The 19,237-nt window shown below is 39.9% G+C and overlaps 1 protein-coding gene across 5 annotated transcripts in view; it reads right to left on the bottom strand.

The window, feature by feature from the left end:
• Positions 1–19,237, bottom strand: part of EVC (EvC ciliary complex subunit 1) — a 51,530-nt gene that overhangs the window by 10,562 nt on the left and 21,731 nt on the right. For all 5 annotated transcript variants that reach the window (XM_019287363.1, XM_039550471.1, XM_039550470.1 and 2 more), the window contains 4 exons: positions 17,462–17,560; positions 9,034–9,246; positions 1,161–1,270; positions 352–562 (listed from right to left, as the gene is read on the bottom strand). In XM_019287363.1, coding sequence (XP_019142908.1) covers positions 352–562; positions 1,161–1,270; positions 9,034–9,246; positions 17,462–17,560 — 633 coding nt within the window. The remainder of the gene's footprint in view (positions 1–351; positions 563–1,160; positions 1,271–9,033; positions 9,247–17,461; positions 17,561–19,237) is intronic.

Raw genomic sequence — 19,237 nt, 5'->3', positions numbered from 1 at the left:
AAGCAGCAGCTTTGCAGAAAACCTTTATATATGTCGGCATACTTCCCTTCTTGCATTAGTATTTTCATATAAATAAATTGCTAAATAAGCTTGCCATGATACACATATCACAGATTGCTATACATTAGATAAAGTATCAGCGATTTTAAAATGTCTGCCCAAACTACAACAGGCACACTCAGGGACCTCCTATGCCAGCAATGGGCACATTTTTGACAGAGAACATTTTTCTTCCTCCTTGGAGCTTGAACCTTTTTTTTTTCTGGTTTAGATCTTCCACAGCTACTTCTAATGCCAAATATCACAGCATGTGAGACCTCTGGAGACAACCCACCTGAACACTGTACCTACCACTGCCTTCTGTAACTGCCACTGGTCCTCATCTTGGCACAGGGAGGATCCCTTCTGCAGGGAATGTTGCTCTCTCAGCTCCTGAAGAGAGCTCTTCTTTCTGGACAGTCTCATGCGTGCCAGGGCTGCCATTCCAACTCTTCGGAAGGTTAACCTTCTGAGTACTGAACACAGCAGAAGTTGGTGTTTTTGCAATATATAGCTAACAGACCTGTAAAAAGGACCATTAAAAATCCATCAGTGAAGCTGCCTGCTGGTTTGGTACACCTATGTTCAGCAAAGTCATTGCTTAAAGATGACAAGAGTTATTCTTCACTCTGTGCAATGTCTTTTTGTACAAAGCATGGCTTGGAAAGCTGCTCAGCTGTAAAGAATGGATATTGCTGTGTTACACTTCAAGTTCTGTCACACTGAAGTTAAATTAAAATGAAAACAGATATAAAAGTTAACCATTGATAAGCTGCTGGAGTGAACATTTTATTTTGCAGAAAATGCAACTCCATTGTGACATAGGGAGTGCAGAGAGAGGGTGGTTCAAGACTAGAAACCACTCACAAACACAGTAAATAAAGCACACCAGCGAAAAATCGCATAAGACAATTTTTTCTACTTTCCAGGAGTCACGATATGTCTATTCTTTTTAAATCTGCTTTTGATACTCAAACAAAAAACTAGAGCAATTGCCTTTCTGTCTGAAGGTGCTAATAATCCTTCAGCACTACTTTCCACAATTTAATGTACTCAAGTTTTTATCTGGGCATGCAACAGTGAAGTTTTACCCCGCTGGTCATTGATGAAACTGTGCTTACTCATCACTGAGGCATCCTAGTCTGCTTACGACACCTTGAATTATCTTCTCTTGTTTCTCAGACAGGTGTTTTTGCATCACAGCAGACAGAGCATATTCTGTTATCCAGAGCTAAAACCAGGGAAAAGAATTATAAGAAACTCCGATTTCAGTCAGTCACTGCATTAAGAAACAAGGGTTTATTTTGCTAAGAAAATCATCCTCTGCTTTCAAAAACAAACTCATGCGGAATTAAAATTATTCTACTTAGGAATATTTTTTTCAATTATCAAAATCTTAAACAAAACTCACTGAAAAGCTTTGCACTGGTTTGGATCAGCCCTGAGCTGTGTCTCCTACAGGTTTTTTGGTTTCAGCAACAGACGAACAAGAAAAAAATAACAATATGGCACAAAATACTGCATCAACTCTTATCAGCAGGTTGCAGTAGGCTTTTTGTTTTTTTCTTTTCACTAGTAAAGAATGTAGCTTTTATCTTCAACGAATAAAATAAAGATATCACCTTCCATCACACTTTTGCCATAGTACACAATGCTAATAGTTGAAAATGGAGATTACATGAACAGGTAAGTACATGGACTGCAAGTTCACAGCTCCTTCAGCATGGTATTTAGATCAAAGAATTTAATCTTTAAATGAGTTTTGATGGATTTGCCATTAGACTGTAAACTTCTGGAAATATGGACTTAAGATTTTGTTTAGTACATTGCCAGAATTTAAGGAATTGTAAGTCACAAGCTGAAGTATTTGCAAGGCTCAAACTCTTACTGCAAGATGAAGAGTATATTTTAGGCTACTGACAGCTGAATAAAAGCAGGTTGCCTGCTGATGTATCCAGAGCCCTAAATTAAATATAATAGCCAGGGTGTCTGACAGTATCACTTTGTGTTCCAGCATCATTCAGAACACAAGGGACTAAATTTTCAACTATTTCAGACAGGTAGGTTTCGCTAGATCAGTATGTCCACCAAAGGATTAGATGTCGTCCTAGTTGCAGGAGGGGGTGAAGCTTAGCATGGTGTGGGCACATCCAAGTTGTTATTCTACACCACCCACATCACACCTGTGGGAGTGGTTTTGGGGTGAAAATGAGCACACTGCCAGAAGTGGGCACTATTTTGCCTCTCCCTCTCCAGCATGAAGGTGTCACATTACCCCTGCGGATCCAGCCCCTGCTGGCACCCCTGCTTCCCCGTGCTGGAAGGACAGTGGCAGCAACGCTCATCAACAGCAGTGCTGAACCGACAGCCCTGGTGTAGATGATGCCTTAGGTTTTAACTTTCATATTTTTCAAATCCTGTACTGCCTAGTGTGTAACTCTGAAGCTTCTTGTAGCCTGTAAATTTCTGCACTCTCGTGCTAGGTAGACATAACAAAGCCTCTCCAAGCCTGCTCTCCAAGGACACTCAGACCATCCTAGGCCCAAAAAGTATAAACCAAAAAGCCTCTAAAGGGAGGCAAGATGAGGGGAATTACATCATTAAACTGAAGCTTTAATTAGAGAATTAACCCTGATATGCAAATAAACCAAACCTATAAAAGTGTGAAGAACTCGTGACCTGTTTTCAATCTTGGGGTCCATCTTGGCTGTAGCCTCTGGCTCCCCAGGGGGTACCTTTGAAGGCCTTTCAAATAAATACCTACCTTTATTCCCTTACTCCTGTCTAATGTCTGTTTTTAGGAGACCTCTCAAGGCATCATAGCAGCTGCCATGGGGAAAGGACTGGTAGGGTCAAACCCCAGTCCAGTTGAGGGGAGCCCTGCTGACAACAGCTGAGCTGCGCCTGGGCCAGCTGAGCTGAAAGGAGGTGGCAGAATGGTTGGAAAAGAGGCAACGAGCTGCAGGACCACCTCCAGCGCAGTGGGGCGGGAGAAACAGCGGTACAGGCACCTGTGCAGAACTGAGCCCAGCGGAGCGGCGGCACAGCCTGACTCAGGGCATTTATTTGTCACTGGCTTTCATTGTTTCACGCTGGGGGGGGTGGGAAATGTTAGCCGTGGGAGTTCCCTTGTCATCCTGTCTTTGCTCCCAATGGCCACGTGGGCGGTGTGCGGGAACGATCGCCGTATTACCTTTGTCTGGGGAAGCCAGAGCGTGACCTATGGGAAGTACCTGCCATCTGCTTTGTTCTTCCCAGTGGTGAACACCTTTCTGCTGAGTAAAACACCTCTTTTTGTATACCTCTGCTATAACATTGCTGTTATTATTGTACATTTCTTATTCCATGGCTTTGTGCTTTCAGTAAATTGTTATTTCAACCCATAGTCTCTGCTTTTGCCACTCCCTTACCGCAACAGGCAGGGGAAGGGGAGTGGCTCACTTGGAGTTTAATTTCCATCTGGTGCTAAAAGCAGCACAAATGTGTAATTGCACAATTGCTAGTGTTAGAAATTAGGAGTGGTACTGGGCCTCCTTGCTGGATATGAGTTTTTTCCTGGGGAAGCAGTGATCTGTGCAGGAGAGAGACTTTCTCTGTGAGCACAGAATGAACTCCCCCAGGACGTGTAGAACATCAGAAACAACATCATCTTTGGCTTCAAAATGAAAATGTATTTCTTTCATGGCTAGCGCCTTCTCTGTAGTATACACAGTGACACATCTAACTGACCTCTCTCCATGTAGAAAACCTTACCAAAACACATGTTCCTGAGCAGGATGCCTGAATTGGATGGGCAGGCAGTCAACAACAAGTGACAGATGGGACGAGTGCAGCTGGGCATGAAAAGCACAGCCCAAAAGTCTGCATGGCATCAGAGACCCCCTAGGCTGCTCTCAGCAAGAGCCTCAGATGTACCTGTGTAGACAAATCTCAACTGATTTGAGTCTAGGTGAGTCTGATAATCACAGAGCATGGCTGAGCACAGTGTCTTCTGTGACTGCATGCTGCAAGCATCAAATTATGGTCTATAACATCTCCAGGTATCATCATGACAGATGGCAAAGACTTGCTTGAAGTAGTAATTGTATCAGCATTTCCCTTTAGCAGCTCTGTGGATATGGCTTCTAGTGCACCTCTCTGCACATGCCTTGTAGATCCATCACATTGTGTACTTTAATGTCTCTTTCAGCAGTTAAAAGAAAGTCTGAACATGACCTTTTACTTTCCAGAAATATTTTTATTTCTAATGAGAGATGGGCTGTGGTTCAGGTGTGGGTTTCCATCATTTTTGGAGACCTGATTCCTGAGAATTTACTGAGAAGTTGTTCTTGAAGGGCAAGTCAAACAGCATGAGGGTATATATCACCAAGAGACAGAAGATAGGAGATGATATCTGAATACAATTGCAATGGTAAATGATATAATATTGCAGCCAAGAACCCAAAATATAACAATATAACACCTCACTTGCTATCAGTATATCCTATCCAAAAAGGCACTCAGTGATAACAAGGACAGTGCTTCTTGCAATTGTTCTTTACTTCTGTTTATGAAGAAACAGCCTCGTTCTGTAGTAGTGAAGAGTTTCTTCTAAAGAATGAGTCACCTTTTCCATTAAGAGTGCATTTGAGGTAACCTGTATGCAGAATTTATAAAATGTCTCTGCACCTCCCTGAGACCAGTGGGAAACTGATAATACAGCAGAAATTCTTCCAGCACACTGTTATTAAACTGAACAGTAAAAGTCCCTCAGTCGTGTAAGTAGTAAGAGAACAAGAGGAAAGGAGGGGGATTATTACATATTTATGATGAGATGATAAACAAGGAAGATTGAGAATTAGACCAAATACTAAACCAATGTTTTGTCTCAAAAAGGCCATTAGGAAGATGATCAAGGTGGAAAGGATCAGATGGAATAAACAGAATATTGTATGCTGTATTGGAAGTAACACTTAGGCAGCTCACTGGGATGGGCTGGCAGAGCTGGGTATTTTCCACCTTCATAATACATGAAGACCTCCCACATGCAGGCAGAAATGCGACAGCAAAGATTCTCTGGGAATGTTGAGGCTGCTGGCTTGTGGCTGAAAACCAGCAAAACAGAGACAACTACTTTTTCAGGCCAGGTGGCAAGGTCAGGCTGTGTGCTTGCATATTCCAATGTTGGGTCAAGTCACCAGGCATGTCTCCAAGCTTTCCTGTTCTTGGGAATAGCCTTACTTTGCTCAAAGACAGGTCATAAGGAGGGGACAAACTCATGCTGCTGCGCAGACTTAGTGACTGGAACAGAGCTCAGGCTCTCTGACTCCTGCATTCAACCAGTAAAACCAGTGAAAAAAGTATGGTAAATGGGGAGTAAAGCTCTAAGGAATGTCTGGCTTCTTAAAGTGTTATTCCAATCACTATGAAAAAATAAACCAGAGAAAGTGATAAAATGCCATGTCAAAACTGGTAAGCAGATACCAGTTCTTTCTGGGTGTCAAGCAATGATGTGGGAACGGATGGAAATCTCATCCCATTTTTATTCTGTAAGCTTCCAAGTATTTTGCTTTTTGGTCACAAGTCCATTACGAGATCTTCTGAAGCACTGCTGAAGTTAAGTATTACTCTCTGGCAATAAAGGTGAGGAATTTGCCTCTCATTTCTGTTTTGACATCTTTAGCACAGATTGTTCAGGGAATGAAAGGAAAGTGATTTCTCCATCCCAGCCTGTAGATGGGGTGCGATGCCCACTGACTGCCAAGTGAGTCTCAGCCTGGTGCAGGAGGCTGCTCCCTGAAACTGCTCTCTACAGAAAACATGAGCTAGGGACTATGTGGGAAAATTCTCAAAATTTATTTTCATTAGTCATTTATTCCCATTTGCCTCACTCATATCCTCAAGCCTATAAAGCAAAGTTATATATGAAACTTATTTTTTTCTTTTCAGTTGTAAAAGTGATTCTTTTCCCCCAAAGGACATCATATTCCAGACTCGTATAAATGCTAGGAAAGATCATCTAAAAAAAAGGTGGTTCAAGTAAAAAAGAAAAAATGTCTTTTAGAGCCAGCTTAAAAAGCACACTTAAATACCCTGGTGAAAAGTCTTCTGGTGTTAAGACTTCCCAAGCTTATAAAGCAGGTGACTGTGTAACTCTCAGCATAGCACATTTATCATGAGGCAAATGAAAGACATATCTCCTGCTGCAAAATGCCTGACAATTTAAAAGGCCTGTCAATATGACTGTTGATTTATGGATCTTTTGTCACCATCAGCACTCTAACATCTATGGGATCTCCCAAATGACATAATCACCTGTCACAAGCATCCAATCTCTCTTTTTCTTACGGTGGAAACTAAGTGCTCCTTTTTGTAGGATGCAAGTGTCAGCTTTCTGCTTAAATGTTCAAGCTGCTGTGTTTATACTAGAAAAGGGACAAGAAAGGCACTTTGCATTTGAACATAGTATAATGGGTTGTGATGTTTTTCAGACTCATGAAAATTTGCCAGCCTAGCTTTGGTGGATTAGCTATCTCCCTGCATGCTCTCTTTGGAGATAAAGCAGATTTTTTTCCAGTTTCGTTCAAATCGTTTCCAAAAAGCCACAAGCATTAAGTTAAAATAGGTACTTAGGCTCCTGCACAGAATATTCTTTTGAGGAGTCATAAGATGAATTTCTCACTAAGAGAAACTCTTACCTCTTCTTGGAATTTATCCTGCAGAATCACTTGTCCTTAGGACAGCTCTGTCTGCCATTCAGGAAATTTTTATATTGAATAAAGCCCAACTGCAGTGCTAGTGAGTCAGAGACCAATGGGACAGCTCTGTCATTGCTAAGTTAATTCCTCTATAGCTCTATAACTCAGTAATTACTGTTAATTATGTCAGCAAACCCTTTATTGTTTTATTTTTAAAATTTATTTTTAGCTAGGAAGTCATCTGCTTTACATTATAAATGCTAGGGTACACTGAAAGTGACAGGAAAGTCAATTTTCTAATTTAAACAACCTATGCTTGGGCATGACCAGAACACCTGAATTCACATACAATGAATCCATCAAACAGTGCTGCCCTAAGAGCTATAACCTAGAAGCTGAGTGCTGGGGATGAACTAATCCTTTAAACCCTTTGAGAAAAACTCCCAGAGTATGGTTCCTCCACTCAGCAGTGTGCCCAGTGATAGCAACAGAGGAATGTACAAACAGCATTTCTGGATCAAAATGTCAGACTTGAGATGTCCCCTTCTGTGGTGAGCCTCTTGTTTGTTAAAGGCATCCTCTCTGGCCCTGAATGAGGGCTGAGGTTCAATGGGAAAGTGGCAGGGCCACAGCAGAGGTGCCCTAATGTGCACTCTGACATGACATTATTCACAAGTTGCACACCAGAACCTCCTGCTTCTCTGTGGTTTTTTTATAACAGCAAATACCACCACAGTGCTTAGGGCTCTGTGCACTATGAAATGTGCTCATAGTTCACCTACCAGACCAGGCTGCTCAGGCCATGCACATACAAGGACAGGTGATTTGTGAACCCTTGCTGAATGTGAAAATGAACAGCAAGGTATAACTTGACAAGGCAGGTATTCAATCTAATCCTTGATAAAAAGGGGCAAAATAATTAAAAAAAAAAATTGAGGTCAGACATTGTTTCATTATTTACCGAAGGTACATGTATGCCAAAATCAAACACTAAATTCCAGCCAGCAGTCCTGGAAAATATAAATGCCCACCGTTAACTAAGGATGTGAGTAGACCCACTGGGCATGAGTGGTTGGTCCCAAGCACAGTTTAGTTTAGTTTAGTTTAGTTTTCTAGATAGCCCTGTGACACCAAAACAGAAAAACAGAATTTTTTTTCAAAACAGGTCAGTTACATTAAGGAAATATAAACGGACCAGGGAGGTGCGTGTTGCTAACTCTAGCTTAAGGAAGATATAGAAGAAAAAAAGAAAAAAATTTAAAATTTTACTTTTGTATTTCCAAGGGTGTTCTAAACCCACTGGCTAGCAAACCAGTCTGCCAGATTTACTGGGAAGCCCACAGTTTCCTGAATCACAGTGTTTTACAGTAGAATCCTAAATATGAGGGGTGAAAAAGTTGAACACCTTAACTTAAAACTTAACGCAGTTTGTAATAATTACAGACTTGCTCAGTATCTCATTAAGAATATACTGGATTATCTAGGCACTTTGCAGAATGAGGGAAAGGGAAAATATGATTCTGCCAGTGTTAAAGAAATCTGCCAACCTTTTATTTAAGAAGCTCCAATTACTGTATACATTGCAGCACACACTTAACATTTAGGAAAGGACACACCTTTGAATAGAGAAGGTCTTTCTTTGACTAAGCTCTGTTAGAAGCAATGTTAACAGAGACACAGCACGGCATGAATAAACTGAAGGTACATTTGAGTCCCAGGCTGATGCTAAAGACATCTGCCTCTGCATTTACTCTTGTTGCTTTTCTCCTCTGGTGTCACTGTCCCCTGTGGTGGGCACAAACAGAGCAGGAAAGCTGGATGTGTGTTTTTTCACCTTCTCAGAGCAGAGAAAGTTTATAAAAGTAGGTGTCATATGTTTCAAATTTTATAGTATTAATACATAAAAATTAGCCAGAAATATTTATCATTGCAAGGCTTCCTTGTCTGTAAACTGTATTCATATGTACCCCCTCCAAACAGACCTGGTGAAGGCTTTTTTGAACTGTTTCTGTAGATGCTCAAGAGTTGAGGACTTCGGACAGCAGCCTTGCCAAAAAGTGTTTATGTGCTGACAAAGCTGTCAAAGACTGTGGACAGATGCTCAGTACTTACTTGACTCCTCTATGCAAGCCTACATGCACAGCATATGTATTCACTCCATGCTGCAGGTAACACTGCCCCTCCTGAGCCTGGAGCTGTGTCTGGACCAGGCTATATATTTATACACACAACACTCCCCACATGTAAGTATCTTGATCATTTTTTTCCATATCCCATTTTCAGACCCTGAGGTCCCAAAACGTAACATGAATCTTACTTCTTTTTCTTGCAATAGCTGTTCCTGGAAAAGCTTCCAGTGTCTCTGGCGGTGGTTCTCCCATTTCTCCAGCTGAGGGACCAAATTCTCTTGCCATTCCTCTTTCAGAAGCTCACATTCTCTTACAGAGAGGCCCGTCACCACAGGCAGGGTCTGAAGAAACAGCTCCATCACCAACTCTGCTAAAGCATGGGAAGCTTTAGAGTACAGCTCCTAACAGAGGGACAGAGAGGGACAGAAGAAAACAGATGACAAAGTGAACCCCTGGCCCTTTGGAGCTGTTTCACTGCATGTTCCATGATGCCAGTGAGGGAACCATGTGAATACACTGGGCTGGTGACCAACTCCTACAGCTAAAATCCAATGCCATGAAGTCTTGAGTTAAAAAGATCAGGTTTTGTTGAGGGAACAGCTTTAATGTTTTGGTTCAAGCTACACAGGGCATTTAAAATGCAACAATGGCAAGAGTGCATGAGACCCCGAACCCTAACTGTTGATCACATGCAACTGCAGTAGAAAAGAACATCCTGTTTTACTGGCTATGGTGGTATGTTATAAAAACCCCTACTTTATAAGTTGCTGTGGAAACAATCCAATGTAGCACAACACCTCATAGGCACATTTTCACAGGTGCTGATATGAAATGAATGAAGAAAGAAGGAAGAGTTAAAAGGGACAGTACGGCTTTCAGCATGACAAAAGTGACATTGGTCATGTCAATAGTTGGTACTTCCAAAGATGACACTCTTCAGTGCCTGAAGAACAGAATTATTCAAATTCATCCTGATGCAGAATAGTTTCAAGCCTAGGAAAACAAACATCTTCTGATGGTTTTAATGAAACTAGTCCCATATGAGCAGTTTTTAATTGCTGAGGCTGTTTCACTCACAAGAAGTGTTGGGGTGATTTAGTCAGATGGCATCCATCTTAAAATCTCTGTTCTAGTTTCACTGTCAAATACACAGTGGTGATAGGAGCTGTGTTGGCAAACTTGGTACAATTTGAGGTAATTCCTGGGGAGAAGAAGTGGGGACAGCTAGCTTTCCCAGCTGAAAAGGGAACAAAAACACACTGGAAAGTCACATGGACACTGCAGTATTCCTGCAGGATGATGAGCTATTTTTGTGTGAGCTCTGCATGATCCTACCAGTCCAAAAAGCTTTACTGCCTAGCTGGGCGTGCTTTCATTGCAAACCAGTGTTAACCCTCTTGAAAACACTTATATTTCTTTCTTTTCTTTAACATACCGATAATATTTTTAAAACTCTTACGGATTCCTGTTACAGGAGCAAGTCAGGTCTTCTAGCTGCTGCCTTCTTTTAAATACAGCTTTAATTACAATTTCTTAGATGATCAAAATCTAGAACCTCTCAGTAGAAACAGAGGGATATTTATCTAAATGTCAAATATGTTTGTCTGCAGCTCATAGACAAGAAAAGTTCTAGTGAACTTTTTTTTTGGGGAAGGACAACATACACTGCTATAATGTACTCTTGTGTAAGAGCCCATTCCAACTGCTGGATATTGAATCATAAAACAGAAAATACTAAAAAATAATAATATAGAAAACTCCACAAAAACCAAAAGAGGATGTTAAAGTACAAAGACAAGAACTCAGAAATAAAGACCAGAATGTAGGTTCAGTGTGAAATGTAATTCTGTGCCCCCATAACAATAAATTTGGGGATCATGTAATGTTTCCACAGCACCTTTAGCTGTTCCATGTTTAGGTTTATTAATATCCTTTGAACTGATTGATTTCTAAAAAGTGTTTCATATTTCTCATTTATTGTAAAATATACAAGCTGTGCACTGAGTACTAAATTATTATTTTCCTCCTATGATCCCTCTAGGATGCCAATCACCATATTAATTAGCTTTTTCACAAACAATAAATAGCTTAACAGTTCCCTGCAGTAACCTCTTCTTATGGATAAAGCTGAGGCACAACACTACAAAACGTGTTCACGACACCTTTGAGATGAGCTATCTCAGCTCCTTCCACTCTTACCTGTTTAAAGAAGGTAGGATTTTCAGAATCCAGCTCTCCCACTGGCTTTCTTTAATCTCAAAAGTATTCTGAATTCTTTCAAATTGGACTATGGCTATTTGAAACTGGGTACTGGGCGTAAGTATGAGAATTAATAGTCAAAGACCCAACATAATACCTTATTTCTGATACTACTTTTCCCATTTCTAGTGATTGCTCACAATCTGGACATGACAGTATCATTAAGGTAACATTTACATCCTGTTTGAAGGATTATTTACCCTACTCCTTAATTATTATATGTACAAGTTCCTGTTACAAGAGGCAGGATTTATACCATCCTAATCATCTGTGTAGTTGTGGGCCTGGCTTAGCTTGGCAAAAGCAATGCCAAATGGTTTGTCTGAATTCTCTCTTCTGCTGTTACTTTAAAATCTGAGTCACCAAGTTCTCAGATTTAACATAAACTCAAAGATACTGTATTTCTAATCTACATATGCCATACAACATTTAAAGAATAATGGCTCTATCTCTGTAAACGATCTCTCCTCTGAGCTTTACCAGCCTTTCAGGACAAGTTAATTCTCCTGCCTTTACTGCATGTTCAGTGATGTAAGAATTTCTATTGGGTCTGAAATAGTTCAGAAGCAGTCTAGAGGAGTCTGTGGCATTTCTATTGCAGTATCAAAAGATCTCAGGCACAGTGTTAAGGAATTATATTCTTAAACAATGGCAGCTAAATCCCTTTTGAACACATTTTGATGTAGAACTGATAGCATTCCCCTGGCATGCTCACAGCTCTGTGTTATTATTTACTAGAAAATACTTTGCACAGAACAAAAAATACGGTGTTTTGTTCCTGGTTGTCAATGCCATTTTGTTCTGCGTGTACCCCTTGCATCTTCAAATGATACTGCATACTTACCTTTGGCACTACCACAGTGGGGACATAGTTACTGAAGAAAAATGTGATTAGGTCCTGTTCCCACAAAATTACTGTAATTAATTAAATTACCTGTATCATCTCATTAATGTGATGGGCCAAATCACATGGACATCAGAGCCCAGGCAGTCCTTGCATGCCACACCTAACAGGACAGCATGCTGTACCCAGAGGCCATACCACAGGGACAATACAGTGGCCATGCTGTTTAATGCAGCACTTGAAAAAAACGTGGTGGAATGGCCTTTTAAAATTTGGTAGGGGAAATACCAAGTCTACATTTAGGAAAGATTGCAGATGTGATTGAATTCTACCCAGAGACTCAAGCTAACAAAATATTTCAAAACTATCTGTACTCCAAGGAATGTACTTGATTTCAAACTGCAATAAAGTCTGTCTGTGAGCAGGGATGGCACACTATGTATTATAAAACTTATTTTCCACAGGAAAGAAAAGGAAAATCAGTACTGCTTCCAGGATCTTATTTTTGGACTAGAGCCTCTACAAATATTTTTTTACAAGCTTCCTGATATGTCATCTCTTGTTTTTAGAGCTTTGACTTAATGAAATTTATTCAAATTGATTCCATTAATAGAATAGCTGATTGCAGGACTGAATGAACCTGTTTGTAGTACCTGGCAGTCAATCTCTAAGCTTTTCAAAAAATCCCCAGAGAAATACATCAAGCATAAAGAAATACCATGGGGTATACATGGAAATAAAATGGGCTTAGATTAAAATGCTGAGTGTATCTGAATTTTAAACAAGGCAGTAAATACATAATTTTGTCAAAAAACAGGGGAAATACATAGTTTATCAGATTTCACTCAAAGAACAATATTAATTCTCCCCCTTAAACCTAAATGATTAAAAGGCTCCTACATATAGATGAGCGAATAGTGAAATTGTGAAGCAGGAAAATGTATTTAGAAAGGCTGGTTGTAGTTTATTTACATGCCAGCCACTGAAAAGTATATATTATCTCAATGAGGAAACTGCACAGCTATTTGTTAACTTGTGATAGAACATTTTGTTAAAGGAATTAAAGTATCTGATTAAAGCTGTAGAACACTGTTGCATATGTCCCCAGAAGCTCAGTGGCTAGGACACTTGGTTAGGAGGTAAGAGATTCATCTCCCAACCCATGCTGTATCTCACTAAAGACAGAGATTCAATACTCAGATCATACATCCCATAAATGCATCAAAAATTCTGGGACACTGGACACACACACCACTGGCCACTAGAAGATACTTCACATACACTCAGAAGATACACTCACTCTGAATGGGGAAAAGCTGATTGCATGCACTTCTCTCTTCCCTGTGAAGAATTCTGGAATGCCAGTTGGAAAATGAAAACATTACCTGCTTTTAAGCATCCTAACATCAATACAACACAGGGACACTGAAGTCATCCTTAGCATAAGTTAATAAAAAAGCCCCACTTCTTGATTTTCATGCATTTAAAATGGAGGTTTATTAAAATTTCAGTCTTGCCTCCTCAATGGTCTTTGATTTATTCAGACAGCAGTTTCAATCTTCTCTTCTGGTACTCCCTTTTTAGAAAAGTGCCTTTCTGGATGAGGTTATGTCCTTCATGACATCTAACTATTAACAAATTGTGAATCCACATAGTGGTAAAATACATTTTCTTATGCAGTAAGGCAAGAGGAAAACTTCAGAATGAAGGCTACCCATATCAGACATCTTGCATCAGCTTTGACTGAAGTGACCAAAACAAATCTAACAGTGCCCAAACCCAGAACTAGAATGAGCTTGCATGCCAGGAGTTCAGAAATTTAATCCATCAGATGATGCTGTCTTTTTGGGGTAAGTCACAGAGCAAAAATTTCAAAAGTCACCCTTTGAGGTGGTCTCTTGATAGGGATTTCCACCTGAGACAAACTGAGTGACTCCACTTAAAAAGATGCCAGCTCTTGGTACCCAAAAATGTAGTCCAGCACCCCTAACTGTATCTCATGTTAACAAAATTACATAAGGAAATTAATGGAAGAGTAAGTCTCTAAGAATCTGTACTTTTTATCTTGTCAAAAATATTTTTTCTGCCTTTTATTAACGTAGGAAAAAATCAAATACTTTCCCTCTAACTCACATTTATATATACCCATTCATAAAATGTCTATTGCCTTGCCCATTGATAACACTCAAGACTTAATAGCTTTTAGTCTAAATTCCTGTGCATTTCATTCCTGTGTCAAGTCAAATGAAATAATATGCTGGTGAACTACTATCAGCAAAGGGGAATTATAAATAACAATAAATTGTGTTTTTACGGTTTTGAAATAAAGGCAGAGGAAAAAGACCTATCTTACCACTTACTATGTAATTCCTAGCTGTTAATTGATTTCCTTTGTGCAATCTGCATGTCTGTTTTCTCAATAATGAACTATTATCCCCCAACCTCTTCACTTCATCTTTCCCTACTGAAATACATGGGTAGTTCACAAAAAAAAAAAAAAGAAGAGAGGAAAGATTAAAGGTTGGTGACTATCTGATATGCTGAACTTGAGACTTGAGATAGCAATTCATCTTTTCATGAGGAACAGAACAGGATATATTGGGGCAGGGAGTGGGGTGGGTGGTGTGTTATTGGTGTGTTATTGCTGCCATGTAAAAGAAAATTATGGTAAAAACTTTGTAACTGAAAAGTTACCCAAGCCAATACAAAACTGTTACTACAGCACAAAATCCCTTGTATACAGGATAACTCTGCAGACCCAGTTCATGAAAATATTAGGCTGAGCCATTCAATTAGCTCTGCAGTTTTTCCTTCAGTTATGACATACTGTGATAATCAAATAATTTACCCCCATTCTTCAACATGCATTTCAAAAATTAGTTATCCAGCCTGTGTCTAGACACAGACTATTCACCTACAGCACACTATTTTAATCTACTAGTGTGGCTGAAAAGTCCTACACTATCCTGCAAATATAACTCATTCATTCACTTCAGGCATCAACAGATTCCATTGACCTTGGTTAAATCATTTTAATTGATTTATTCATGTGTACACAAAACAAACCTACTCAATTATTCTATGCAAACACAGCTTCCAGATCATTGAATTTTCACATATTTATTCACCAATTTGGATAATTCTTCGATGTACTGTAGCAGCACAGACTTCCCTAGTGCTAGAAGGTTATATAAATCTATCTTGATGAACACACAATCTGTTTAAAAGGTGAAAAATGAAAACATGAAAAAGGCATAGAAATCTGATAAGGGCTTAGAAGAACACTGTGAGAACAAAGTAAGGATCTTCTTCCACAAGGCAGTGGCACTTACAGGTTAGTGACATCTTTTCTTTTGTTCCTAGAATATTCACTGGTTCCCTGTTCAGTCATATGGTGACCTCTTCCTTATATTTTAATATCACCTTTTTCATTGAGATCATCTTTCAATTGCTTCATTTGCAAGGCAAAAAGCTTCAGCGAGTGCAGAGCTTCTAGAAAGGCAACATCAAGCTTTGCAGTGTTTACAGAAGTACCCAAACTAGCTGGTTCTACAAACGACTAAGGTCTAAACCCAGTGGGGACATAGGTCTTGTAGCACAGAGCTGACTACTGACTACTGTGAGGCTTGCTGCTACCCAGCTTGTTAATGTCTGCTTGTTTAAGTCTACTTGAGCTGCAGTCACACAACTGCACTGTGGAATCACAAACCTCTGTCACCTTCCCATTGCTACCCTGCCTTCCCCATTAGTAGCAGCAGCTTCTCCCTACGACAAACCTGGAGCAACTAAGTGCAGCGGCAAAGTCCTGCTGCCCAGGGAAAGAATTCTGCTTGTACAGGCTGCACTTCTGCTCTGCATGTGTGGTGGAGCAGAGAGGGAAGCAAAGACATTGTGTTTGTGAGATGCACTTCCTTCCTTTAACAGCAACTTTTGCTTTTATGCCCCTGCTAATGCAAAGTACTGCACTCTCAAAGTCAGAACAGCCATTTACCTTCAGTGCAGCTATGCTCATCTGTATTATCTCTTCTTTCTAGTTTACAAGGTATATTCACAGCAGCCTCCTCTCCTAAAACAGTTTGTAGTATCTGTATTTGGGGAGAAAGTGCATTTGTTCATTATGTTAAATATCACAGTAAAAATGTTTTTTTACAGAAAAAAATGTGGAAATTAAGATTTGTGGACCCTCATTCAACAGATGCCAGTTGGATCACAGCACTTGCAGTTTTTCACGTCTGGCAGTATTTGTTTGGGTCTAGTCATAGGAGAGCAGCTGCAATATGGAATATAATGGCCTACAGCTGAGTGAATTGGCAGGGTTCAAGTTTGTGCAGTTCTCCTGGCAACCTGGCACTTCTAGAAAAACTTAATTCACCCAAACCAATTTTTCTTTAGTGGGAAAGAAAACCTAGCTTAGTATTGAAAGAAATAGGATATTCAGTCTGGTCTTAGTGTTACTAAAGCAGAGTACATAATAAAGGAAAGCAATATAATTTCAAAAATGAGGTGGAATGTGCAGGATTAAAAAAAAATTGTTTATTCTCCAGACTTCACATGAATTGAGGAAGGGGATGGGAGAGTTAGTAACTATGGATGATGAACTGAGCACAGTAATATCAGCAAAGATGTTGACTTTTCTTATATTACATAGCTTTGTCCAATTAAGCTACTCTGATTCACTGGTATATCCTTCCAAGCAAACCTTTCCTTTCTTCAAAGCAGTAATTTTTCTCAAATTGTCTGTTGCTTGTGCAACAGTGATAGGGACCACAAGTTTCTACAACATCCTGATCTGGCCATAATTAATCATGACAAGGATCCTGTTGAGCTGAAAGTGGTTAGTTCCAGCTTAATTAAAGGTCACTACTGACTATGGTTTTGGGCTTCACCAGATATATCATGTTATCGTATTTTTTCAGCACAGATAGAAAATAATTAAAGATGATGCAAAAGCGTGAAGCACCCAGAATTTTTCAAATCAATAACAAAAAGATGTGTAAAAATATTATTTACACCAAGGATCTGAACCTATTTCAGGGAACTAACTAGAGTCAAAAAAACTTCTCTGTGAGAAAAAGAGATGAAAAGACTGTATTTGGAGATGTAGTGAAGTTCACTAAGAATAGTATCATGCAGCTACGGTGCAGTAGAGATAATCATGCCACATAAATTAGATCTCCCACCTGGCAGTAACAGCAGACATTGTATGCTCTCAACATTACTGCAGCCTTGTCAGCCACCCAGGCAGCATGTTTTGGCAGACCATGCAGGCATTTTCTGACTAATATGAGGTTAGGAAACACAGTGTTTTGGGAAGATAATGGAAAAGGCAAGCTGATACGGAAGACTGTCCTGCCTCCATCTTTTGCTTTGCCAGCCTAGCTTTCTGGAGCTGCAATCCCTGGAGCTGACCTTTCCTACAATTCCCCAAACATCCCTAAGGCCTGACACTGTAGTGGGGTTAGAAGATCTTTAAAATTAATTTAGCAAATGACATTTGTCACTAGAAGTGGCACCTTGTAGAGTTCAGCGACAGCCTCTGTGCTCTCGAAGTCATCCTCCTCCTCCAGATCCCACTGTGCTTGCCAGTGTTTCTCTATCAGCTCATGGTAAGCCTAAAAGAAACATAGTAGGTATATTTAAATAGCTGAAAAGATCTTAATAGTTTCTTGTGATCCTCCTCTTCCCTTCCCTGATGCCCTTTCCATGTATCACTACAACAGTAATTGTTTACCTGAAACCATGACTCAGAGGGACATGAAACTTGTTTTACCACCTTAATTTGAGCTTATCCAGTCTTGACTATAAAATTCCTTAGCCTTGGCAATATGGGGTTAAATAATATGTACATACTACTGCAAAAAATGTGAAATTATCTGATTTGAAATCTGCTTTTCAGTGTATGAATATCAGTACATCATGGCCAGTACTATGAGGTACAGAACAGTCACCTGGCACCATCATGAGACACCTGAGTTACAGCTGTATCACACTGTACAGGGCTTTTGCACTGGAGTTGGTCACCATGTCCCATGGTGGTTCCTAAAAGGCTGATCTATGACTTGGTCCTGACTGGATCCTTGGTCACAGTTTTAAGAGGGATGCGGTTTTTTTCTTCAAGTGAGGACTGTGACTGTGGATGTATTGGCAGGCTCATGGAAGACTATTTCACAGACAAAGTCTATCTCAGTCTATAGACTAATGAGTAGCATTATACATAAAGATTCCATATTTTGATTTAAACTGCCAACTGCTCCCTTTCATTCCCATGGTAAATATGGCTTTCTTCATTAGGTTTGTCAATAGAGCTCTCCTAAAGAGGACCAAAGTGACCATAAACTCTTAATGTACAGATCATTCTTGTAGAGGTAGACTTGAAAGTTCACACATCTCATGGAGTCATACTTTATGGCAGAATTTGACAAATTAACTGCTATAATTTGTATGTCCACAGTGGGCAGGCAGAGCCAGAGTGGGTTACAGTAACTGATACTTTATGGTTTGTGTTCTTCATTTATCATTCCGGTATTCTCTGCCAGTAAACGACAACATTAAAATGCTCCTTTTCCAACAGAAACATAGATGAAGGAGACAGAATGATACAGGAACTCTAACCTTTACTATGGATCTCATTCTGTCTTATAAAAAAATTGGATCTGCAGCTACTAAATCATTACCACCCTACTTGTGTTTAGAACAACTTGAAGTGAATGAAGTTTACTGCAAAATCCACCATCATAATTGGAAACCACTTAAAATTCAGCAGAAAGGTCTGGCAAGGCTGCTACCGTGCTGGTGTGAGCCCCTTGATGAGGTGAGGGGAGAAAGGCAGAGAAAAGAAGTATTTTTGATGGGTACAGCTCTGGGCTGATGGCGACGCTTTGGAACCAACTCCTTTACTGTTGGGCTGGCTGGGAAATTCTGAAACAAACTTAAAACAGCTCCTCAGTGCCAAGTGCATTGTTCTCACAAAATAATTACTGGACTATTTAAGTCAAACCATAGGAGGTACAGGTATATACAATTTTTTTTATTCCTCAAAGAGTTTCTGCAATTAAGACCCCATCTGTTCTGGGACAAAAGACTCTCCCACTGTGGCAGCAGAAAGGTTTTCATTTCTGACTTTCATAATTTGTACACAGGCATTTCATAATCCTAAAACTCAGCTGTGTTCTATCCTGCAGCATGAAGTGCAAGTTGCCCTTGCTCAGCCTGTCATGAGCAGATCATTAGTCTACAGTTCAACTAAGCCTACTCCACACCTTTCTAAGGTGTACAGAATAGAGCATCTC

Source organism: Corvus cornix, chromosome 4, assembly GCF_000738735.6.
Source record: "Corvus cornix cornix isolate S_Up_H32 chromosome 4, ASM73873v5, whole genome shotgun sequence".
Lineage (NCBI taxonomy): Eukaryota > Metazoa > Chordata > Aves > Passeriformes > Corvidae > Corvus > Corvus cornix.
This window is presented reverse-complemented; position numbering and strand designations above follow the sequence as displayed.